Below are 25,160 nucleotides of genomic sequence, written 5' to 3' on the forward strand. Positions count from 1 at the left end.
ATAATAAATACACACATACATGTATGAATTTAAGAAAAATGTTATTTAGGTATATTTTATATTTATAATGTAAAATATATACATAAATATACATGTAAATGTTTCTTAAATACAAACATTAACGTGTGTGTATTTTTATATATATAAAATAATTACACAGAGTGCACACACATAAATTATGCAAAAACTTTTATTTTGTATGCGATTAATCGCGATTAATCTTTTGACAGCCCTAGTAATAAAAATAAAAAATTCTAATTAAATTAAAGTAAAGCTACTTAAAATTGTTTATATATAAAATATATTAACCATTGAAGAGAATTAATAAAATTACACACAATGTTAACATTAAAACTAAACAACATAAACATTTGTATTACTTTTTGTGGTATTAACTTTTGTTAAAAACAGCAGCATTTAAATTAAAATTCAGCCACACACACACACAAAAAAAAACATTAATTGTGATGTAAGAACTTTTGTGTAAAGAATACATTTTAACTAATTAATAATAAATAAATGGACAATTCCAATACAATTGTAGCATTGGATTACTACTAAAAGTTAGCAGGTAGTACCCCTATGTGTTGAAAAATACACAAATCCCCTGTAAGCTATTTTCCAAAACAGCCAAGCTATTGTCATGCTAGTGAAAAGTAAACAACATTGCTAATTTTCATTACTCCCAACGCTCCTATAAACAACTCGTACAACATCCTCACAGCAGAGCACATGTGTTAGATGGTTTAGTTTTCATCATGCCAATGAAGTTAAACTGAGCAGGGTTGTAGTCTGGGATATCTCTGATTATGGTGTGCGGAGCAGCGATCTGGCTTTTCTCACGGGAAGTGACCCTGTAATGCGCTCTGAAGTTTGGGAGGGGGTTGTGTCCCGGTTTGAGGATGTCCGGACAGCGGAAACCTTCCTTGATAAAGGAGCCATGCTGAGACACGGCTACAAATCCATCATTGCACGACATCATCTTTATAACTGGGGAGTATACGAACTGAATATACAGCAAACACCCTGAAATAAAAGGAACCGAGTCAGAAACTGAATTTTGTCCTCAAGCAGCTGCATAGGTGGAGTTTTGCATTTGTGATTGGGGGGCACCTACCGGCAAATAAGGGTACTGCAATACTTTGAGATTAGCGAGAGAGTGCAGCTAAATGTTTTTTAAATGTGGTTTAAATGAAGTAAAACTATTTAGCTGTAAGTTTCTTAGTCTACCCATTAAAATGTTAAGATTAGACATTAATATATTTCTATTTCATTAATAGCTCAGACAAAATTATAATTGGGTCTGGACTGGGGGGCCATGCCCCCCCCCAAACTCCGCCTATGAGCAGCTGACCTGCTAATTAATTACATATTTGCTAAAAAAGAACAAAATATATTTAAATACATTATTGCGGAAAACCAGTAAAGTGTTCCTATAGCTCCTTAGGTAGAGCATTGCATTCCAAAGGTCATGGGTTTGATCCCAGGGATCACACATACTGATCAAAGAAATGTATGCGTTGAATGCACTGCAAGTAGCTTTGGATAAAAGCATCTGCCAAATGCATAAATGTACTGTAAATGTAAAGCATTAAATAAACATATGTGTTGTGATAGGAAAATACTAGAATATTATAACAAATGCTTTTATTTTATTACTTATTAATAAGCTTATTTATTGTGTCAATATCAACTTTATTTATAAATAATACACGTGAATGATTGTTGCCCAAAGTAGAATATATTAAAAGACTATCCAAATTAAAACAATAAAATAAATTACAAAACAAACTAAACCAAAAGCCACACAAATCAGGTAAGAAAATTATATTTAGAAATAAAATGTACTTAATTTTAATGGAATACATTCAGGTTTTAAGAAAAGGATTAAACAGTGCTCACCAGTAGCAACATCCCACACTTTGATGGTTTTATCCAGGGATCCAGTGAAGACGTATTTGTCATTTGTTGAGAAGACGGCACATAGAACCCCTTCGAAGTAAAACCCCTTGGGCATAGAAAACACAATGCATTTGCACACGTACTATTCCCTATGCTGAGTACTGTAGAGCATTTTAAATCAGACACTTATTAGTCCCATGAGTGTTTGTTTGTTTGTTTGATGCATAATAAATGACGAAAATCTCATCAGTGGCAAGGAAAGAGTTAAGAAGACATCTTAAGGGTTCATTATACTTTCGCATACGACCAACGGCATTGCCTTGCCGCCTTAGGCTATGTTTACACGTGGGCGGCTATTTTCATAAACTGACATTTCCGGTTTTAACAACTGTGGAACATTTCTCAATCAGAATAAAGCATTCAACATGTCAATATTCCTCACCTTATACTCCATGGTGTGATCCAGCAAGACTGGGTTCATATTCCATAACTTCTGCACACAATCTTGCGAGCCAATCAGAGCATTCTCATCCCAGTTGCTCAAAGTGATGCAGGTGATAGCGGTGCCATGGTGATCCAGCTCGGACGCCGTGGCGTTCTTAAAGTCATAGATCACCACTTCGCCTCCGAAGGTCCCATAGAGCAGCCTGCAGTCGGACAGCAGAGCCATGGCGGAAATCGCGGAGTGCAGCAGACACAGCGAGTACCTTTCAAACGGGCCCTCCACGCAGGGAAAACTATCCCTCGCCGTGATTTCAAACAAACAGACTGCGTCCTCGTACGCCACCGCGATTCTGTCCTCCTTAGAGCTGATGGCCATGCTACGTACCATGGGTAGGCTTTCTGGAGGGGGCAGGCACAACGTTTCCAGGGCAAAATCGAACGGGTAAATGAGGATGGTACCAGTACGCAGCCCGCAGAAGAGTAAATGTTTCTTTTGGGCTAATTCCATGCAGCACACTTCTGAGGAGACGTCCATACTGCCTGACTGTAGACCTGTGATACATAACAAAAAAACTTTTCTAGATAATTTGTAAACGTATATCTCTACTATTAAAAATCAATTTTCCTTGTTGGGTAGATATTTAAACCTCCCTTTAGATGATATCTAACTTATAAATATAACAACGGAAACTATGATCCTGTAATTACATGTTTCACCTGCCGAAAAGCTCCATGTGTAAACCTCTGTTTTATTTCCCTCTTTGACGTAGTAAACGGTATCTCCGTCTTTAGACAGGACCACTAGGGGGCAGTATGCAGGGATGCAGCTTTTGATCCTATTCTTGGTGCTGTAGTCCAGGTGCCAGATTTTAAGTGAGCTGTTAATAGCGGAGGCAGAGATGACGGTACGCTGATGAACAGCCAATGAGGACACGGCAGAATCCATTCCACTGATCCAGTCCAGCAATGCTCCGGTGGTCACACTCCAAACCTTTAAAAGTACAACAAGATAACCTATCAGAAAGATTAACCTGATGTCAAAATGATTGTGAATGATCTGTTTGGAAAGACAGGGCTTGACAGACCCGCATAATCCGATCCTGAGCACTCGTAATGATTTCGCTACTGTCACTCTTTGAGACGGCACACAGGACAGGTGCATCATGCTGAAGATCCAGAACCTTGTGCATGGAGACGAGCGTGACGAGGAACACGCATAACGTTCTTTCACATCCTTCAATGAGAGAGCCGGTACAATGTTAAATGTGAATGACAAGAGTAGACTATTTTGGGCTTGTTCCACAAAGCAAACAGTTATTGTCGAAAATAAAATTAAAGAGCACCTATTTCATTGCTAAAAACAACTTTATTTTGATTTCACTCAACTTCCTGAAACGCTCAGATTTTAAAAGCGCTGTGCCCCTGATTGGCCAGCTAATCTGTACGTTGTGCTAGGCCTGAATACCTCTGACGTCAGCAGGAAATGTGGCGCTCCTTACCATGTTTGAAAGATTCGCTCACAATGCAATGCTAACAGGAGTTAACTTACAGGCTGTGAGTTCAAAGCGGGATGAATTATGATAATGTCGATCTTGTCTACATAACCAATCCCAGGAAGTAAACTGTTGCCTACAATCCGTGTGTTTGTTGTAGTCCAAGAAAAGAGATTCATCGTCATCGTTTACTTTGGGGTTTGTACCTTTTGCACATCGTTAACATGTACTAATACGAGTCGAGTCAAATCTGTGACACTTTCTATTTTTACACAATTTTGATTGATCAGTGCACTTGTAAGACAAAGTTAATGTAAAAAAGCACACAAAGACACCTGCAAACAGCAACTTCTCATCCTCAGATGTATTGAGAAACAAAGCCGGAGAGGGAAGATAAACCTTAGACTGGACACCATCAGTGCACACCTGCACACACACAAAGATCTTCATATAAAGCAGAAATGTTACATTTTGCTTAGTCTTCGCTAAAACCAAGGTGCATACCAAATACAGATGGCCTTCTTCGAAAGCAATGAGGGTCTTTGAGTGTTTAGTGAGGGTCAGGGAGCAGGTGACACTGCGGTCCGAGAAAGGTAGGGTGGTCTGGGAATTCTGCATGCCGGTGGATGCGTCATAAAAACAGAGCGTCCCGTCACTGCACATACATGTTACTGTATCACCCACAACACCAAGAAGAGAACACACTTCCACTGGGACCTCATACAGGAGCTCTGCAGTGTCCAAATGCCAAGCTTTAACCTATAAAAGATAAAAGTGAAACTAGCATATCTGACATCATTTAACATCCATCCTTCTATTATTCATTAAAGTAACAGTAAGTAGGATTTTAAGTGTTTTATTAGTCAAAATCAATGTCTTTATTCATAAATATGTCCTCATTGGTGTCAAAGGACCTCTGCCAGTGATCTGACTTTTCTTTGTAAACTTAGAATTTCTTCTCTTTATTTATATTGAACGGATAAGTCCAAGGAGGATTCCATATCGTTCCGGTGATTGATAAACTATAATATCAGAGAGGGACAAAAAGCACTAGCCTACCAACGCGTTTCCACAACGTGTTTTCATTCAGACCACGTGAACCAGCTGCAACGGACAAGGAGATCAGTGAGTTCATAACGGCTACCGTAGTTGCAATACGCATTTGGAAAAGCGAGGCGCTAGAGAGCAATATTCGTTTGAATGCAAAATACAATTTCACCACTACATGGGGGTAAATCCTACTTACTGTCCATTTAATGAATACTTTACATGTATTTATTTTATGTTACTGACACTTTTATCTAATGCAACTTAGGGTGCATTCAGTCTTTTTATCAGTTTGTGTTTTCCTATGATCGAGCAATGACCTTTGCATTGCTGGCACAAAGCTCTACCAAGGGCACCCAAATTAAAACATATTTTTTCAGTCACTGTGATGTTGTTTCTTCTTTGAGACATTTTAAATGAAGGAAAGATTAAATATTAGTCTGTACCACACGCAATGCAATTTCAAGGCTTCAAAAAACTTGAAATGTAGTCATTTGGACTACCCTTTTGAAACTTAAAAGATTTAAAATATTTGAGAAATGTAGTTAATGACAGCAGACGACTCCACCGGAGCTGCTGATCTGGCCCGGAATTGTCTATAATGTATGAAAAAATTGTGCATTTTTAAATAATTCTCCATACAAAAAATATTAGCATCCAAGTTTGTGACAATGTTGAGGTGAGCACATTTTATTTTGGGGTAAGCTTTACATTTAAGCAAGAAATAGATTTAAAAGTAATATAATAAAAATCTTTCATACTTGTCCGCTTGGGTTGGTTAAGATAATCTTTTTTTCCTCAATCATATGGATGTGTGTAGGGGTGTGTGTTTGGACAGAAACCGCATCAGGGATGCAGAAAAGCTGTTGTCCACCAGTGAGGCACCATTTTCTTAGCGTGCCATCAAGACCAGTAGACAAACAGTGATTGGTTGTGTACGTCAGCTTCAGAGAAAGCACACCCGCTACACACACAGAGAGAGAGAGAGAGACATTATTCATGAACTCAAATCCAAAAGATTTTATATGATTATATTAATAACTTAACAGATGAGACACACAACTGTAAGGAACCTATTAAAAATTAATTGTAGCTCTTGGATTTTAGACTTAATAAAACGTTTAAAATATAAACTTTTATGATTCCAGACAGATGTTGTATTCAAAAGTGTGAAACTCAGTGACATTGCTAGGAACACACCTGTGTGTCCAGAAAGAGTGTGAAGAGTATTCAGATGTCTCAGGCTCCAGACGATGATCTGTCCATCCTCTGAACCCGCTATCAGCAACTGTCTCTTTGAGCACAGACTGACAGTCCTCACCCCTTAATATCAACACAGGAAATACACAACGACATGATGTCACATTTTTTAAGGTTTGGTAACAGCAGCTATTTTACTTTAAAATCTTTGACAAAGGTAAAATTGGGATTTTTAATAAAATATCACCTTTTGAGAAGCCAGTGAGGGTTCCCTTCAATGGGCCTCCGGGGGCCTGAAGGAAGCTGCATTTGGGCACAAGCACTGGGTCGGTACAGGAACCAAACCAGTTCACACACTGAGAACACAACTGACCAATCATAGACGGGTAAAGATCAATGAGAGCCTGCAGTCGAGTGAAGATCTCTGTGACCAAAAGTGAGGGATCTTAGGGACAAGATAAGAGGGAGATTTCAGGTGTACAAACTATAATGATTGTTAAATAAACTAGAAAATGTTGTAAATGTGATCTGTAAATCATACACTAATAATACCTAGACTTTAATAATAATAATAATAATAATAATACATAGACTTTATTCATAATAATAATTTTACTTTAATAATTATAATAATTTATTCATATTAATAATAATACTTAGACTTTATTCATAATACTAGTAATAATAATAGTTAGACTTTATTCATAATAATACTAATTATATTTTAATAATTATAATACTTTATTCATATTAATAATAATAATTAGACTTTATTCATAATAATAATTTTACTTTAATAATTATAATAATTTATTCATATTAATAATAATACTTAGACTTTATTCATAATACTAGTAATAATAATAGTTAGACTTTATTAATAATAATAATAATAATAATATTTTAATAATTATAATACTTTATTCATATTAATAATTATATTTAGACTTTATTCATAATAACAATTTTACTTTAATAATTATAATAATTTATTCATATTAATAATAATACTTAGACTTTATTCATAATAATACTAATAATAATACTTAGACGTTATTCATAATAATAATAATACTAAGACTTTATTCATAATAATACTAATAATAATACTTAGACTTTATTCATAATAATAATAATAATAATACTTAGACTTTATTCATAATAATAATACTAATGATAATATTTAGACTTTATTCATAATAATAATTTAACTTTAATAATTATAATACTTTATTCAAATTAATAATAATATTTAGACTTTATTAATAATAATAATTTTACTCTAATAATTATAATAATTTATTCATATTAATAATAATACTTAGACTTTATTCATAATAATAATAATACTTAGACTATATTCAAAATAATAATGGTACTTTAATAATTATAATAATTTATTTATAATACTAATAATACTTAGACTTTATTCATAATAATAATTGGACTTTATTAATAATATTATAATATTTATTTATTATAATTATAATATTATTATATAATTAATTATTATAATATTAATAATAATAATAATTTATTATAATTTTAAATATAAATAAACCTTCATACAATGCACAGTTGGATAAACATGTATGCATAGGGATACAGAACATCACAGAAAAAGTTCAAAGACAACTTTTTTGGCTTTAAGATTAATCAATATTGTCCATTTGTTGTTCCTATAGACAAGTTTCCCGAGTGAAATAGGCGGGCCGCCATTAGCCTTTCGCTCTTCCGGTTAGCGTCTTTTACTGTCCTTGGTTAGCGTGCAGAAAAAGTACACTTTGGATGGTGTTACACGTTGACACGGCTCCGGGACATATTGTGCTGTTCGCGGTTGCAACAAGTCGTGGCGAAAACAAACTGGATAACCGGACGTGCTTGGCAGACACAACCGGAAGTCTTTGGCAGAGTGAAAGGCTAATGGCGGCCCGCCTATTTCACCCGGGAAACTTGTCTATTACAATAAAGAAAAGCCCAAACTGCCAATTCCTACCGAGCTGACCGTCACTTAAATCTAATGTGGGCTTTAGTAGCAGAAAAGTCTCTTTCAGCATTTCTATCTCTGGACAGTCTGTGAGCTCAGTACAGAGTGACAGATCCTGAATAACACAGCCAACACCACATGTCACTGTTTTACAGCACAGCCAATCCAGACTCCCTGTGAGAATAAATGCACATCTGTTTGTATTGATATATAATTTAAAGTCAAACTAAAACTTAGGAGTCAAAATCATACCGAGCACTGATTGGCATAGCTCCTCCCATTTGCCTGCATGAGCAAGATGATAGGGCAATTCATAGAGCTTCCGCACATTGGCGTTTTCTGCTGTGAACCTCAAAGGCTGGGGTGGTACCTTTAAAAAAAATTGTTTTTCGTCTTTTCAACTCATGAACCCAAAGAAGCCAATTTAAATTTTTCCCATATATTTAACATTTTGTTTGATGAATACCTTTCTATCAGCATTGAGAATAGTCCCCAGCGAGGGCAGAAGGATCGGTCTGAGTTGCCCCGCACTCCACTTCCCTGAGAAATAATCGGCGAGGATGCCGTGCAAATCGGCTTTCAAACCGACCGACAGGTATCTCTCCCTTACCAGCTTTGAGAAATGCCTGAGAACAGTAGATGTTTAAATGAGGTCTACGCTATTATGAATCGGCCACAGATTAAAAACACAGAGGCTTATTATAGTTAAAGAGTACATAGGCTATTATGCTATCGAAAAAATGTATTTTCATGCAGTGTGTCATGTGGTTGTAAACAGTCTGCAAAAGCTGTTAAACAGAAAGTGCACCGTAACTCAAGCTATTGGCTTTCAAAAGAAAGAGTTGGCTTAGAGTCGCTGGAACGAGTCGTCCAGAGTTTAAATCCTTTTCCCGTAAAGTTGCTATTTCACATCTACGTAGTCTCTGCGTAGTCTCTAGAATACAGGAACCCTGTGGATAACGTCATGTTGAGAAGACGCTGTGCTCTCTTTTTCTGTGCTGTGTTGTGTGCACTAAAGCTAACCGGCTAGCTCAGCCTCATGCTAACTCGCATTTATAGCTCTGCTAATCTGATATCAGCCGCTTTGTTTACCAATGTATTGATTAATATAGAATATCTTATTGTCACAGGAGTGACGATCTTTTGGGCGGAACCAAAAATTGGGAAGTTTTGGTTCCGCCCGGATGTTTCCGCCCGGACCGGTAAGAGCAAACACCGGACATCCGGTGGCGTCGCGAACGCTGTAATCAGCTAAACTACACACAGCTGGGAGCGATTAAGAGGAGCGCCGGGTGATTGGAGGAGAACAGCACCCAGGGGAGTATAAAAAGACAAGTTAAACCACAGTCTTGGCTGATGTTATCCACTGTTGTGTTGGTGTGTATTGTAGTGCTGAGTTGAGCTCGCCTGATACGCTAGATTCGGATCGCTGTATTGCTCTCTCTCTCCATGTGTGGATCGTAAATCGATGGGAATGAGGACATCGAAGGCCTTATAGGTGAAGTACTAGACGGATACTGACATTTGTTGAGAGAAACGGAAGGAGAGGAAAACTTACAGTTGTGAGTATATATATCTGTGGGAAAAGTGGTGTTGGTGGCTGGAAAGCGCCCTTTCTAGATACCTGGAGTTCCTATTGGCATGAAGACAACCTAGGACGAAGAAAGACAGAGATCGTGAGTAACCAAATCCCTTGGAGTGAGTGTTTGTATATATTTGATTGATACATTGTTGGAGTGCTCTTAAGAGAGATCGAGTGGCCCTACCCCTGTACCAGCGTGGTGGGCGAGCCGAAGGTTTCGTGGGAAAGCAGCTACAGCAACGATAGCAAACAAACGCTAGGCCATCTACCATCTCCCTATTCTCGCCCAGAGCGACGTGGAAGAGGACGGGTGTCTATTGTGTGCACTGAGCGTGGTGGGGTGAGTCTTTGGAAATTTTCACTTGAAGTGGTGCTGTGTAATGCCGTGTATTGCAGTGTGAGTGCTGTGTCCTGTTTGACGTAATCCCGTTTTCAGTCACTCGTCCCGGGGCGATGAAGAGGAAAGAACGGCACTAGGAAAAACCTGTACAATAATGCTGTAGTGTGTTTTCAGTCCCACAGAAATACATAGTGGCGGCGAAGAACTGTGCGAGTGGCAGTGTGTGTGTGAGTACTGCACCTACTATTGTTACCCTACTTGTGTTTCTTTCATCATCACAGAGTAGAGGCAGGAGAGATCCGCTGGCCCGAGGTCTCGACGAAAGGGCGCCCCGGTCCAGTTTTCGATTGACCAACGGGTCTCGAGGAAAGGGCAGCGCTCGACCCGGTGTGCCGGCGTGGCTTTCTCGCCCCTCTGTTCATCAACGAGTTCGCCGAGAGGGTCTCGGCCCCCGGCGTCCCATTACAAATCAGTGCTAAATCGCCGCATTGCAGAAACCAGCCAGCGTGAACACTGAGATACTGAACTGTGGGGAGAGCCATACCTACCTGGAAGCTGTAATCAGCGCAGAGGTGAGCAAACGTCTTGAGAACGATTCACTGTGTCCCTGTATCCTAGCAGCCATCTGTGAGAAAGAGAGCCAACGTGAACACGGAGATACCGAACTGTGGAGAGAAAGAGAGCCATACCTACCTAGAAGCTGTAATCAGCGCAGAGGTGAGCAAACGACTTGAGAACGATTCACTGTGTCCCTGTATCCTAGCAGCCATCTGTGGAGAGAAAGAGAGCCAACGTGAACACTGAGATATTGAGCTTTGGAGAGAGCCATACCTACCTGGAAGCTGTAATCAGCGCAGAGGTGAGCAAACGTCTTGAGAACGATTCACTGTGTCCCTGTATCCTAGCAGCCATCTGTGGAGAGAAAGAGAGCCAACGTGAACACTGAGATATTGAGCTTTGGAGAGAGCCATACCTACCGGGAAGCTGTAATCAGCGCAGAGGTGAGCAAACGTCTTGAGAACGATTCACTGTGTCCCTGTATCTTAGCAGCCATCTGTGGAGAGAAAGGGAGCCAACGTGAACACGGAGATATTGAGTTTTGGAGAGAGCCATACCTACCTGGAAGCTGTAATCAGCGCAGAGGTGAGCAAACGTCTTGAGAACGATTCACTGTGTCCCTGTATCTTAGCAGCCATCTGTGGAGAGAAAGAGAGCCAACGTGAACACGGAGATATTGAGTTTTGGAGAGAGCCATACCTACCTGGAAGCTGTAATCAGCGCAGAGGTGAGCAAACGTCTTAGGAACGATTCACTGTGTCCCTGTATCCTAGCAGCCATCTGTGGAGAGAAAGAGAGCCAATGTGAACACTGAGATATTGAGCTGTGGAGAGAGCCATACTTACCTGGAAGCTGTAACCAGCGCAGAGGCGAGCGAACGTCGTGGAGTCGACTCACTGTGTCCTCGTGTCCTAGTTGAAACCTGAGAAGAGAGAGAGAATAAGGAAGCGAGTGAGTCAACGAGCAAGGACCTGTGGGAAGTAGGCGGTGCACCGCCGTGCGCTGACTCCAGGTACACCAACAGAAAAAGACCCATACCAGCACTCATTGTGTTTTTATTCTGCCTCCAGGAAGGAAGAGGAGCGCGCCACGAGTAGAGGGAACCTGAGGCAGGAGCCCGTTCCCCCACGTACGACCCCCCACCCTTAGCCATTCATTGGGCCGTGGCCCCCTGGAGGACGGATCCTGAAATTAGTTTTAATTTCCCCTTTCCCAAGTCCCCCCCTATATTTTTAACTATTTAAATCAATAAAAAACATTTTATACTTACTTGTGCTCGTTGGTGTCTGGTCATTGGGTTGGTTTTGGGGACCTCCTCGAGGTGGAAGTTTAGAAGGGGCGTGGCTTAAACCATTAGTAGCCAGCCCCTGGCTTGTGACATTATTACTTGGAGTCACAATGAAAGATAGAGCAATATGTTTGTTTACAAACTGCGGTGCTTTAGCAGTACTCTGTGTCCGTAATGCATCTAACGTTATTGTTCGGGTGTTTATTACCACGCTGTGGATCCGGTTTGTTAATGTAAGTTTTAAGCAACGTTTTCCTTTGGAGGCATTTTTATATAACAGTATCATTATTATAAGGACTGTAAACAGAGTAATGCACAACTGTGACCAATCAGAGCCGAGTAGCCTCACACAACGAAGTGATTTGGCAAGATAAATCTTCGAATGACTTATATGAGAGTCGTTGGGAAATAAGGAAAAGTTATATGCATATTATAAAACATCAAAAGTGTTTTTGGACCTTTCACGCATGTAAACCTATGGTTGAGGACTCTCAAAAGCACATATTAATCTTTCTAATAGCATAATACGGGCACTTTTAAGTAACAGAAAGGCTTAAGCAACCCTTGTACCTGTGGGAGAAGGCCAGAAGAACAACTCCACCTTCCCATCTCTCCGTCAGGTGATCTCTAAGGTCATGCCAGAGACGGGACCATTGAAGTCGAGGGAATCGCAGAATTGTGTGACATGGAGGAAGCCAATGCTTATATGTCTCAGCCAGAACATCATTATCTAAAGACAGGACGTCTTGTAGCTCTGCCTCGGATAATCCATGTCTGGTGATGTACCAAAATACAAAGAATAGCTACATAACACAATTGTTACCAAATGTGTTTACATTTATGCAGTTGGCAGATGCTTTTATCCATAGTAAAAGCTTGCAGTGCATTAAATATTTACAAGGAATGCTATAATATATGCGATCCTATTCTGCCACTTTATCTCTGTTTGATTTACAGTTAAGCGCAAAGAATGACAGCCGTACTGACAAAGATAACCGTACGATCCAAAATTGTGCACTATACTAAACGGACAAAACACTCTCATATCTGTTACCCAAAAATATGATGATCTTGCTTGTGTCACTATAACAAAATATGACTAACCGTGATAACAAGATGAAACTCCTGAAGGGGGTTTTTAGGACGACCGGCCACAGTGGGTCGTGTGGCCGGGACCCCTCAAGAAGACCCGGGAAGAAGGAACGGTTCAAGGCAACAGATGATCGGGCATAGCCCGGTGGCAGAAGTAAAAGTGTGTGGCAAGTGGATTCAGTGCCTGGTAGATACGGGCTCACAGGTAACGATGTTTGCAGAAAGCCTCTCCAAGGAGATATTCGGACGGGAAGGAGTACAAGGAGCGGAGGCCCCCTGGTTGACGTTGAAGGGCGCTAATGGCCTGGAAATCCCCTACATCGGCTATCGCCTAACGGATCTGGAAGTGCATGGGGTGGTCGTCCCCCAAAAAGGTGTGGTCATTGTGGAGGATAGGTGTTTAGGCACCCACAGAGCCCTATTGGGCATGAACGTCCTCTCTGAGTGCTGGGAGGAGATATTCCAGGCTAGGCCTGGTCCAAGGATCTCACCTGCCGAGAGGCCCAAGTGGGAGCGCGTAGTGGCCGACTGTCGCCGGGTCCAAATGAACCAGGTACGTAGAGATCGGGAGGAAGTGGGAAGAGTAATGTGTCGTTTTGCTTTGTCTATTCCCCCTAGGAGTGAGGCTATCGTATGGGCAAGAGTGCCCCTTCGGGAAGCGAACCCAGAGGAGTGGGTGTTGGTAGAGCCACACACGGATTGTCCACAAGTGGAGGTGGCACGGGGACTAGCGGCGGTCTATCGGGGAAGGATCCCTGTGAGAGTGAGAAATGAGCACCCCTACGCAGTCCAATTATATCGACACCAACGACTGGCCCGGCTGACGACGGTCACGCCCCACCAGGTGAGAGAAGAAAGGGACGTCAGTTTTCGTCAGGTGTGCCCCACTGTGATTGAGGTGGCCCTGACCCAGATGGATGCCCCGGCGAGTAACCAGGGGGGAGGTGTGCCGAAACATCTGGCGGGTGAGTCACTGCAGGGGGATGACCTGGGACAGGTACAGACACAGAAACTGCAGGCACTCCTTCGGAAGTGGCAACATGTGTTCGCAAGGCATGATGAGGACTATGGGTGCACCCGGGTGGTGGAACACCACATCCCCACTGGGGATGCGGGGCCAAGCAGGGAGAGGTATCGACCGATCCCACCTACCTTATATGCGGAAGTACGTACACTTCTGCAGGGCATGTTGGACCGGGGCATCGTTAGAGAGAGTAGCAGCCCCTGGGCGGCCCCCATCGTGCTCGTACAAAAGAAGACGGGAGCCTGGAGGTTCTGTGTGGACTATCGCAAGCTGAACCTGGTAACAAAGAAAGATGCTTTCCCTTTACCACGAATTGAAGACTCCCTCGCTAGCCTCACGCAGTCAGCCTGGTACTCCACCTTAGATCTGGCCAGTGGATATTGGCAGGTGCAGGTAGCCGAGGTGGACCGGGAGAAGACGGCCTTCACGACCCCATTCGGATTGTTCGAATGGGACCGGATGCCTTTCGGACTCTGCAACGCTCCAGCCACCTTCCAACACTTGATGCAACGCTGCCTTGGAGGTCAGTTGATGGAGTCGGTATTGGTATATTTGGATGATGTGATTGTGTATTCCCCAGATTTCGATTCCCACCTTCGGCACCTAGAGGAAGTCTTTCGAGCCATGGAAAGATACGGGCTGAAACTGCAGCCGGACAAATGCCACCTGTTGCGGCGAGAAGTGAAGTTCCTGGGCCATGTGGTCAGTGCAGCGGGGGTGGCCGTGGACCCCGAGAAAGTCTCCGCCGTAAAGGAGTGGAATGCGCCTAAGACTGTGAGGCAAGTACGATCCTTTCTGGGGTTCGTGGGATATTACAGACGGTTTATTAAAGATTTCTCCAAGATTGCCAAGCCTCTTAACCAGTTGCTGGTTGGCACAGGACGAAGCCGGGGCCGTGGATCGCCCTCTATTAACTGGGGTGATGATTGTGAGAGGGCTTTTCAGAGGCTGAAGCAGGAGTTGTTACAGGCCCCCATCTTGGCGTATGCTGACTTCTCTAAACCTTTTGTCTTATATACAGACGCGAGCAACCTGGGACTGGGGGCGGTATTGGCCCAACGACAAGAAGGAGCTGAGCGGGTGATCGCCTATGCAAGCCGAAGCCTCCATCCGGCAGAGAGGAATGATGCCAATTATAGTTCCTTTAAGCTGGAACTGCTGGCCCTGAAGTGGGCCCTGAGCGAAAAGTTCAAGGACTACCTTTGGGGAGCTGAGGTAACGGTTATTACAGACAATAACCCTCTAGTGCATTTACAGACGGCGAAGTTGGGGGCTGTGGAACAGCGATGGGTGGCTCAGCTGGCCAACTTCAATTACAAGTTGCAGTATCGGCCCGGGCGAGAGCATACGAACGCAGACGTCCTTTCAAGATTGCCGGAGGCAAAGAGCCCCAGACGCCAGGGGTATCAAAGGGAGGATAGCCACGAGGAGGGCTATATGATAGGGGTCGTGGAAGCACCAGGAGGCCAGAAGGAGGCCGCGCCAGGGAACTGGGGGTGGGACCCCCGCCGATGGATAGAGAGGCAAGCTCAGGACCGGGACGTGCGCCAGGTGAAGGTGTGGGTGGAACAGGGCCAACGGCCCACGCCGGCGGAAAGATTAGCCCAGACGGAGACTGGGAGAAGGTTACTGGGACAGTGGGAGAAGCTGGAGCTACAGGAGGGGGTGCTTTGCCGGAAAACCCGCGACCCGAAATTGGGAGAAGAAGTGTGCCAGATTGTGGTGCCCGCCGACCAGGTAAATGCATTGGTCTCAGTCTATCATGACCAGTTGGGACACCAGGGACAGGAGAGAACCGTATCCTTATTACGTAGATTCTTCTACTGGCCGGGTCTGGAGGCGTCTGTGCACAACTTGATTCAAGCTTGCCCCCGGTGCATGTTGTTCAAGTCTAGACGAGAGGCCCGAGCACCGATGGTACCTATCCATGCGAAAGCCCCCCTCCACATAATGGCCATGGACTTCCTGACGCTGGGCCGCCCTCAGGATCGTTATCAAAACATTCTGGTAATCACCGATCTATTTACCAAATACGCCTGGGCAGTTCCGACGCTTGATCAGACAGCCAACACCACCGCCACAGCTTTATGGCGCCATGTCTTTCAGACATTTGGATGCCCCGAGTTCCTGCACTCCGACCAAGGGGCGAATTTCGAATCCAAGGTAATCCGTGAGTTGTGCCAGTTGTATGGAAGCACGAAGACCCACACAACGTCGTATCATCCCCAGGGGAATGGAAGCTGTGAGAGGTTTAATCAGACCCTATTGGGGCTACTGGGGACTTTAGACCAACAGCAGCAAAGAGATTGGGTGAGTGCTTTACCGAGCCTTTTGCAAGCATATAATAACAGTGTTCATAGCACAACGGGGTATGCCCCTACTTACCTGATGTTCGGCAGGCACGTGCGCATGCCCACTGACCTGGTCTTGGGAGTAGCAGCAGACCGGGAAGAAGTGAGTGTAACGGAGTGGGTGGGGCGCCACCACCAGCGCTTACACTTTGCGTATGAACAGGTGTCGAGGAGAATACAGACGGCAGGAGAAAGGAACAAACGGCTGTATGATCGGACTGCCCGAGATGCCCCCCTGTTACCAGGTGAGAGGGTCCTGGCGAGAGATAACCGGCGGCAGGGAAAGGGCAAGCTAAGCGATCGCTGGGAGGCTATCCCGTATGTGGTCTGCAAACAGCAGAGGCCGGGACAACCGGTGTACACCATCCGACCCGAGGGAAAACCTGGCCCCGAACGTGTGGTACACCGTAATATGCTTCGCCCTTGTCCGAACTACCCTGAGGCCGTGATAGAAGGGCCCGCCGAGCCAGTACCGGAGGCCCCCTGGTTGGAAGGATGGGCTGTGGTACCAGGGAGACCCATGGTAGCGCTACCCCCGGCCGCCCAGAGGCAGCCAGAGGTGGCACCAGAGCCAGTCGAACCCCCAGTGGCCCAGAGGCAGCCAGAGGTGGCACCCGGGCCAGTCGAACCCCCAGTGGCCCAGATGCAGCCTGAGCTGGCACCTGAGCCGGTTGAGCCCGCGGCGGCCCAGATACAACCAGAGGTAGTACCCGGGCCAGCCGAGCCCGATTCACCCGTAAGGCGCTCCCAACGAGAGAGTCGAGGACGCCCCCCTGCCCGGTACGGGGAGTGGACAACGCCGAGGCATTCTAGGGACTAGAATGTATTGGTGGGGGAGGATGTCACAGGAGTGACGATCTTTTGGGCGGAACCAAAAATTGGGAAGTTTTGGTTCCGCCCGGATGTTTCCGCCCGGACCGGTAAGAGCAAACACCGGACATCCGGTGGCGTCGCGAACGCTGTAATCAGCTAAACTACACACAGCTGGGAGCGATTAAGAGGAGCGCCGGGTGATTGGAGGAGAACAGCACCCAGGGGAGTATAAAAAGACAAGTTAAACCACAGTCTTGGCTGATGTTATCCACTGTTGTGTTGGTGTGTATTGTAGTGCTGAGTTGAGCTCGCCTGATACGCTAGATTCGGATCGCTGTATTGCTCTCTCTCTCCATGTGTGGATCGTAAATCGATGGGAATGAGGACATCGAAGGCCTTATAGGTGAAGTACTAGACGGATACTGACATTTGTTGAGAGAAACGGAAGGAGAGGAAAACTTACAGTTGTGAGTATATATATCTGTGGGAAAAGTGGTGTTGGTGGCTGGAAAGCGCCCTTTCTAGATACCTGGAGTTCCTATTGGCATGAAGACAACCTAGGACGAAGAAAGACAGAGATCGTGAGTAACCAAATCCCTTGGAGTGAGTGTTTGTATATATTTGATTGATACATTGTTGGAGTGCTCTTAAGAGAGATCGAGTGGCCCTACCCCTGTACCAGCGTGGTGGGCGAGCCGAAGGTTTCGTGGGAAAGCAGCTACAGCAACGATAGCAAACAAACGCTAGGCCATCTACCATCTCCCTATTCTCGCCCAGAGCGACGTGGAAGAGGACGGGTGTCTATTGTGTGCACTGAGCGTGGTGGGGTGAGTCTTTGGAAATTTTCACTTGAAGTGGTGCTGTGTAATGCCGTGTATTGCAGTGTGAGTGCTGTGTCCTGTTTGACGTAATCCCGTTTTCAGTCACTCGTCCCGAGGCGATGAAGAGGAAAGAACGGCACTAGGAAAAACCTGTACAATAATGCTGTAGTGTGTTTTCAGTCCCACAGAAATACAGAGTGGCGGCGAAGAACTGTGCGAGTGGCAGTGTGTGTGTGAGTACTGCACCTACTATTGTTACCCTACTTGTGTTTCTTTCATCATCACAGAGTAGAGGCAGGAGAGATCCGCTGGCCCGAGGTCTCGACGAAAGGGCGCCCCGGTCCAGTTTTCGATTGACCAACGGGTCTCGAGGAAAGGGCAGCGCTCGACCCGGTGTGCCGGCGTGGCTTTCTCGCCCCTCTGTTCATCAACGAGTTCGCCGAGAGGGTCTCGGCCCCCGGCGTCCCATTACAAATCAGTGCTAAATCGCCGCATTGCAGAAACCAGCCAGCGTGAACACTGAGATACTGAACTGTGGGGAGAGCCATACCTACCTGGAAGCTGTAATCAGCGCAGAGGTGAGCAAACGTCTTGAGAACGATTCACTGTGTCCCTGTATCCTAGCAGCCATCTGTGAGAAAGAGAGCCAACGTGAACACGGAGATACCGAACTGTGGAGAGAAAGAGAGCCATACCTACCTAGAAGCTGTAATCAGCGCAGAGGTGAGCAAACGACTTGAGAACGATTCACTGTGTCCCTGTATCCTAGCAGCCATCTGTGGAGAGAAAGAGAGCCAACGTGAACACTGAGATATTGAGCTTTGGAGAGAGCCATACCTACCTGGAAGCTGTAATCAGCGCAGAGGTGAGCAAACGTCTTGAGAACGATTCACTGTGTCCCTGTATCCTAGCAGCCATCTGTGGAGAGAAAGAGAGCCAACGTGAACACTGAGATATTGAGCTTTGGAGAGAGCCATACCTACCGGGAAGCTGTAATCAGCGCAGAGGTGAGCAAACGTCTTGAGAACGATTCACTGTGTCCCTGTATCTTAGCAGCCATCTGTGGAGAGAAAGGGAGCCAACGTGAACACGGAGATATTGAGTTTTGGAGAGAGCCATACCTACCTGGAAGCTGTAATCAGCGCAGAGGTGAGCAAACGTCTTGAGAACGATTCACTGTGTCCCTGTATCTTAGCAGCCATCTGTGGAGAGAAAGAGAGCCAACGTGAACACGGAGATATTGAGTTTTGGAGAGAGCCATACCTACCTGGAAGCTGTAATCAGCGCAGAGGTGAGCAAACGTCTTAGGAACGATTCACTGTGTCCCTGTATCCTAGCAGCCATCTGTGGAGAGAAAGAGAGCCAATGTGAACACTGAGATATTGAGCTGTGGAGAGAGCCATACTTACCTGGAAGCTGTAACCAGCGCAGAGGCGAGCGAACGTCGTGGAGTCGACTCACTGTGTCCTCGTGTCCTAGTTGAAACCTGAGAAGAGAGAGAGAATAAGGAAGCGAGTGAGTCAACGAGCAAGGACCTGTGGGAAGTAGGCGGTGCACCGCCGTGCGCTGACTCCAGGTACACCAACAGAAAAAGACCCATACCAGCACTCATTGTGTTTTTATTCTGCCTCCAGGAAGGAAGAGGAGCGCGCCACGAGTAGAGGGAACCTGAGGCAGGAGCCCGTTCCCCCACGTACGACCCCCCACCCTTAGCCATTCATTGGGCCGTGGCCCCCTGGAGGACGGATCCTGAAATTAGTTTTAATTTCCCCTTTCCCAAGTCCCCCCCTATATTTTTAACTATTTAAATCAATAAAAAACATTTTATACTTACTTGTGCTCGTTGGTGTCTGGTCATTGGGTTGGTTTTGGGGACCTCCTCGAGGTGGAAGTTTAGAAGGGGCGTGGCTTAAACCATTAGTAGCCAGCCCCTGGCTTGTGACATTATTACTTGGAGTCACAATGAAAGATAGAGCAATATGTTTGTTTACAAACTGCGGTGCTTTAGCAGTACTCTGTGTCCGTAATGCATCTAACGTTATTGTTCGGGTGTTTATTACCACGCTGTGGATCCGGTTTGTTAATGTAAGTTTTAAGCAACGTTTTCCTTTGGAGGCATTTTTATATAACAGTATCATTATTATAAGGACTGTAAACAGAGTAATGCACAACTGTGACCAATCAGAGCCGAGTAGCCTCACACAACGAAGTGATTTGGCAAGATAAATCTTCGAATGACTTATATGAGAGTCGTTGGGAAATAAGGAAAAGTTATATGCATATTATAAAACATCAAAAGTGTTTTTGGACCTTTCACGCATGTAAACCTATGGTTGAGGACTCTCAAAAGCACATATTAATCTTTCTAATAGCATAATACGGGCACTTTTAAGTAACAGAAAGGCTTAAGCAACCCTTGTACCTGTGGGAGAAGGCCAGAAGAACAACTCCACCTTCCCATCTCTCCGTCAGGTGATCTCTAAGGTCATGCCAGAGACGGGACCATTGAAGTCGAGGGAATCGCAGAATTGTGTGACATGGAGGAAGCCAATGCTTATATGTCTCAGCCAGAACATCATTATCTAAAGACAGGACGTCTTGTAGCTCTGCCTCGGATAATCCATGTCTGGTGATGTACCAAAATACAAAGAATAGTTACATAACACAATTGTTACCAAATGTGTTTACATTTATGCAGTTGGCAGATGCTTTTATCCATAGTAAAAGCTTGCAGTGCATTAAATATTTACAAGGAATGCTATAATATATGCGATCCTATTCTGCCACTTTATCTCTGTTTGATTTACAGTTAAGCGCAAAGAATGACAGCCGTACTGACAAAGATAACCGTACGATCCAAAATTGTGCACTATACTAAACGGACAAAACACTCTCATATCTGTTACCCAAAAATATGATGATCTTGCTTGTGTCACTATAACAAAATATGACTAACCGTGATAACAAGATGAAACTCAGTGCATGACTAACAAGCTTCATCCCATGATTCTCCTCAAGATTCTTTACAAACTGTGTCATCACTTCCTGTGCAGTGATACCCAGGTGAACATCAGACACTGAGGTATAGGAGGACCACCGTTTGGCAGCATCCAGCATGAGTTTCAGATGCAGTGGGCTTCCGCTTTCCTGGAAGCTGTGTAGGATGGTGTCAAACTGTTCTGAGGTCAGCTGACGTCCTGCTGCTGTCATATAGGCATCAATGATTTCTTTTCCCTCATCAGCTGTAAGAAGTTCTACTCTGAAGATGTTTCTTTCTTCTAAAACCAAAGCTTTGAATTGGTCAACACAGTCATCGGAAACCGAGAGCACTATATGTACATTAGGTGGGATCTCTTTAGGTATCCAGTTTAGTTTATAGGCCTTGGTTGTCTCAAACAGCGTCTCCACTGTGTCTAAAATGATCAGAAGTGAGTCTCCTTGCTTTGACACTTGATCCAACATGGAATGAAAGAACTTGATGAGATCTTCATACGTGTTGGCAACCCGCGGACCTGGGGGTTGCAACCCCAAAGCTCCACACACCTGAAGACAAACACCTCTGAGAACAGAGTTAACATCTGAGCTGTGTGGAGATGTGCCCAGCAACCTGAGCACCACCACCGACCGCTGGTCCAGGACACTCAGCATTTCCTGTGAAAGTTTACAAAGCAGAGCTGTTTTACCAACTCCTGAAGGTCCATGAACAAGCAATGGCTCATGTTTCATGCTATTGGACTCCCACATGGTGATGCAGATCTTTCCCAGGACACTGTCCCTGCCTTTAAACACAGAGCATTTCTCCACCTTCAGCCGGTTGTGATGATAAATCTCCTGTTTCAGCCAGCTCCACCCTAGATCTCCCGATGTTTGAGGAGCTTGCCTGCTGATCAGTTCCTTCATTTGAGATGTTACTTGCTCACACAGTTTTTTCATGTATTCCTTGTGTTCCTTATGTTTTGGGTCCATGGCCCCTTTGTTGAGCTCCATGCGGAGAGGTTGAAGGCGACCTGTGTTGGAAACGCGCTGCTTCAGTTCGGCCAAGAGCTCGCGGGCTTCTGTGTCCAGCAAGCCGTCGGCCGTCACGTCCAACATAAACTTGGCGAAGTTTCTCTTGCCCTCTCTTTTACTAAGTCGAGGCAATTCGCGGATAAACAGCACAGCAGATGCATCTTTCTGAGACTTGAGGAAGCCGTGCTCTATCTCGTACTCCAGAACTGTGAAACACATCAGTAAGATCATATTATTGCTATAATACTGAATAAGTCCCAGGCTCAGTTTTATATTTTATACAATGTTTTATCTAAAGAGACTTACGATGCATTCAAGCAAAACATTGTTCCCCCATGAATCGAACCCCAGACCTTTGCACTCCCAACGCATTATGCTTTATGAATATACTTCCTATTTAAACTTAAATAATATCTCACCAGACTTGAAAAACTTGTGTTTGCTCTCTGCACTGAGGTCTCCATCTTTCTCAGCCTTTACAGCAGCAGTACGAAGAGCCTGCAAGAGCCGTGACTTTGTCAGATTCCAGGATATGACATCATTATCTCGCAACTCTGCACTCTCAGACCCCTTATCATTGTAATGAGGATAATGAGCTGTGATCGGTTGCAGGATATATGTGGGCGGGACTGAGTTGCTGTCTTTGGAGAACCATTGGTTAAGCAGCTTTGAACCCTGTGGATCGTTGGGAAGTTTCGAAAGCAGCAACTCAAACTCAGTCTCTGGTATGAGGCGAGGGATGAGGCGATGGCCATACTGGTTACCAAGCAGAGCCTGAAAAGATCCAACAGCAGAGATTAAGGGGCAGTCACACTAGACTTTAAGCATGCAAATGTTTTTCGGACCTTTCTGCGAATATGGGCGGGAAGCGCTTCGTTTTTGCATTTACATAGAGATAAAGGTCACGGAGTAATGTACCAGTTTTCTACTGGTCACATTTCTCCTTGCAATACGAATTCTCAGGTCACAGTTCCCAAGACTAAAACTTTGGTACGCAGCGAAATGCGGAATATCTTTGCACGAGCTTGCGTTTCCTGTCTGACGCATTTGCATGTGTATTTGCAAAATATGCAGGGCTTACAAGATTTCATAATCTCCGCCTTTTCGTAAAAAATCACATATATCTAAGCAAAAAGTTGAAAAATGTTGCATTTACTTCGCACAAGTGCAGCCATGTCCCCTGTTGCCATGGGAAAGTTATGAAGTGACGTAACTACGAGACGTGAACATCATTCAAAAGCTGCAAATAGTTGCAAGTTCCTGCAGTTTTTGCAAGTCCCCGCATATTCCATTGCATTCCCAAATATCCAGAATATTCCGTTGCATTTTTTAAGAAAACATGCCGCAAGATCAAGGATTTTTTCCCGCAACACTCACAAAAAAGGAGGACTGGGCTATTAACATGTATTATTAACATATTAACATACAATAAAAGTCGGCCCATCTGATATCTTCTGACAGGACTCAATTTCTTTAATGCAGAGCTCAGCTGTCATGTGATCAGATGTGATGATGTCACGTACTCCCCATCTGAAATCCACTACCTGTGAGAACCAAAACATTTTAGAAAAGTTAGGTAAATAATTTTTTCAAAATTGAAAATAAACCAAAGTAATTTTTTATAGAAAAAAATAAAAATTGATTATAGATCAATAGTCAGGGTTTCGCGCTAATAGAAGTTTCCAATACAAACCTCGAAGATGAGATCCAGACTTTGACAGTAAGCCTGCAATTCAGAATAGGTCTTCTCCCAGAATGCAGTTCTCTCATTTTTCATATCTGTCATAAAAGTTAATGTCAATAGGTTTAAAAATTAACACAAGAGAATTTCAGCAAATGTGAAGACTCGTTCCAAAATTAAACATGAGTCACCAGGACCCTGACATAGTGACTGCACACTGAGCAAATATCCAGTTGTCAAATGTTTTAGTAACTAGCACAACCTTTTAAATGTAGGCCTAAGTCTTTAACTTAAAAGCAAAAATGAAATGTTATATACTAAATCTGGGGTTTTCAAACTGAGGTCCCGGTATGGTTGCCAACTGTCCCGTATTAGCGGAGACGTCACGTTTTTTAGACTAACTAGTGACTAATACAACAGGCTTGTTCAACTTCATGTGGCTAACCCTTTTTTATATAGTGGGTTATTTATCTGGTTGTGCATGTATAAGATCCTACATTGTTACAAAGTTCGGTCTCAATTCTGAAGAGATCGCTGATCCAGACCTGCTTAAAACACCTCAATCTGAAAAGCCCCACAATCAGAACTCATTATGTATTTCTGAAGAAGCGACTTCATAGAACAAGGAAGACATCAGCCTGTTTTGAGGACAGTGAAAACAGCGCAATAATCATCATCATTCGCCTGTAGTCTTGTTTGGGACATAGGCCGTCAACAAGAGCTATCCAACAGTTCCGGTCCTGGGCCATTTTCTCATGGATTCTGCCTTCAAGTCACATCGCCAGGTGTTTCGAGGGCGGCCTCTTGTTCTCTTGCCTTGGGGGTTCCAGGTGAGCGCCTGTCTGGTGATGCTGTTTGCAAGTTTCCAGAGGATATTAACCAGTTCAGTGCCATCTTCTTTGGAAGATTTCTTTCTCTACAGGCTACTGTCTGGTTTTCTACCACAGTTCCATTTTACTGATGGTAACTGGCCATCTGATTTGTAATATTTGTCTTAGGCAGGTGTTGATGAACGTCTGGATTCTCTTCATGGTTGAAGCTGTTGTTCTCTATGTATATTCTCCATATAGTAGGAGTATAAGTAAATAGTGTGAAAAATAATACGTTTTTTTTAACATGTGAAACATGAACACATGTTATATTGCGCACTGTAAACACAAGAAAAGCTTCAAAAACACAGAAAGAACGGAACCTTTAATATTTAATTAGGAGATTAGATATCATTTTGACAAATGGCTTAAATACACTGTATACACAAAACCATATGTGCATTGCTGCGACAGGCCATCTTTTGTCCTATATTTCAGAGTGAGAAAGTTGGCAACTGGTCCAGGGATCCTAAGGGGCCTCCAGAGGGTTTTAAGGGGTCCCCTTAAGATTTCAAAGCAATAAAAAAAGTTTTCCCAATATTACTGTAATCATTTCTAATTGTTTATTTCTCATTTACATTTACTACATACATACATTAAATAATATATTGTTTTTTTCCATTACGGTGGCATTTATCCTACTCACGGGGATTTATAAGG

The 25,160-nt window shown here is 43.8% G+C and overlaps 1 protein-coding gene across 1 annotated transcript in view; it reads right to left on the reverse strand.

Moving 5' to 3' along the window:
• Positions 1–216: 216 nt before the first annotated feature.
• The window catches only part of nwd1 (NACHT and WD repeat domain containing 1), a 33,385-nt gene continuing 8,441 nt past the window's right edge, over positions 217–25,160 (reverse strand). The window contains exons 3-20 of the mRNA XM_065242057.1: positions 23,644–23,729; positions 23,378–23,494; positions 22,370–22,724; positions 20,899–22,156; positions 20,365–20,568; positions 8,540–8,699; positions 8,326–8,443; positions 8,083–8,247; positions 6,334–6,531; positions 6,087–6,209; positions 5,648–5,850; positions 4,344–4,598; positions 4,175–4,265; positions 3,432–3,580; positions 3,064–3,337; positions 2,345–2,898; positions 1,903–2,008; positions 217–1,026 (exon numbers count right to left, since the gene is read on the reverse strand). Of these exons, the coding sequence (XP_065098129.1) occupies positions 719–1,026; positions 1,903–2,008; positions 2,345–2,898; positions 3,064–3,337; positions 3,432–3,580; positions 4,175–4,265; positions 4,344–4,598; positions 5,648–5,850; positions 6,087–6,209; positions 6,334–6,531; positions 8,083–8,247; positions 8,326–8,443; positions 8,540–8,699; positions 20,365–20,568; positions 20,899–22,156; positions 22,370–22,724; positions 23,378–23,494; positions 23,644–23,729 (4,724 nt within the window). The 3' untranslated portion in view covers positions 217–718. The remainder of the gene's footprint in view (positions 1,027–1,902; positions 2,009–2,344; positions 2,899–3,063; positions 3,338–3,431; positions 3,581–4,174; positions 4,266–4,343; positions 4,599–5,647; positions 5,851–6,086; positions 6,210–6,333; positions 6,532–8,082; positions 8,248–8,325; positions 8,444–8,539; positions 8,700–20,364; positions 20,569–20,898; positions 22,157–22,369; positions 22,725–23,377; positions 23,495–23,643; positions 23,730–25,160) is intronic.

The sequence above is a fragment of the Paramisgurnus dabryanus genome, chromosome 14 (assembly GCF_030506205.2).
Source record: "Paramisgurnus dabryanus chromosome 14, PD_genome_1.1, whole genome shotgun sequence".
Lineage (NCBI taxonomy): Eukaryota > Metazoa > Chordata > Actinopteri > Cypriniformes > Cobitidae > Paramisgurnus > Paramisgurnus dabryanus.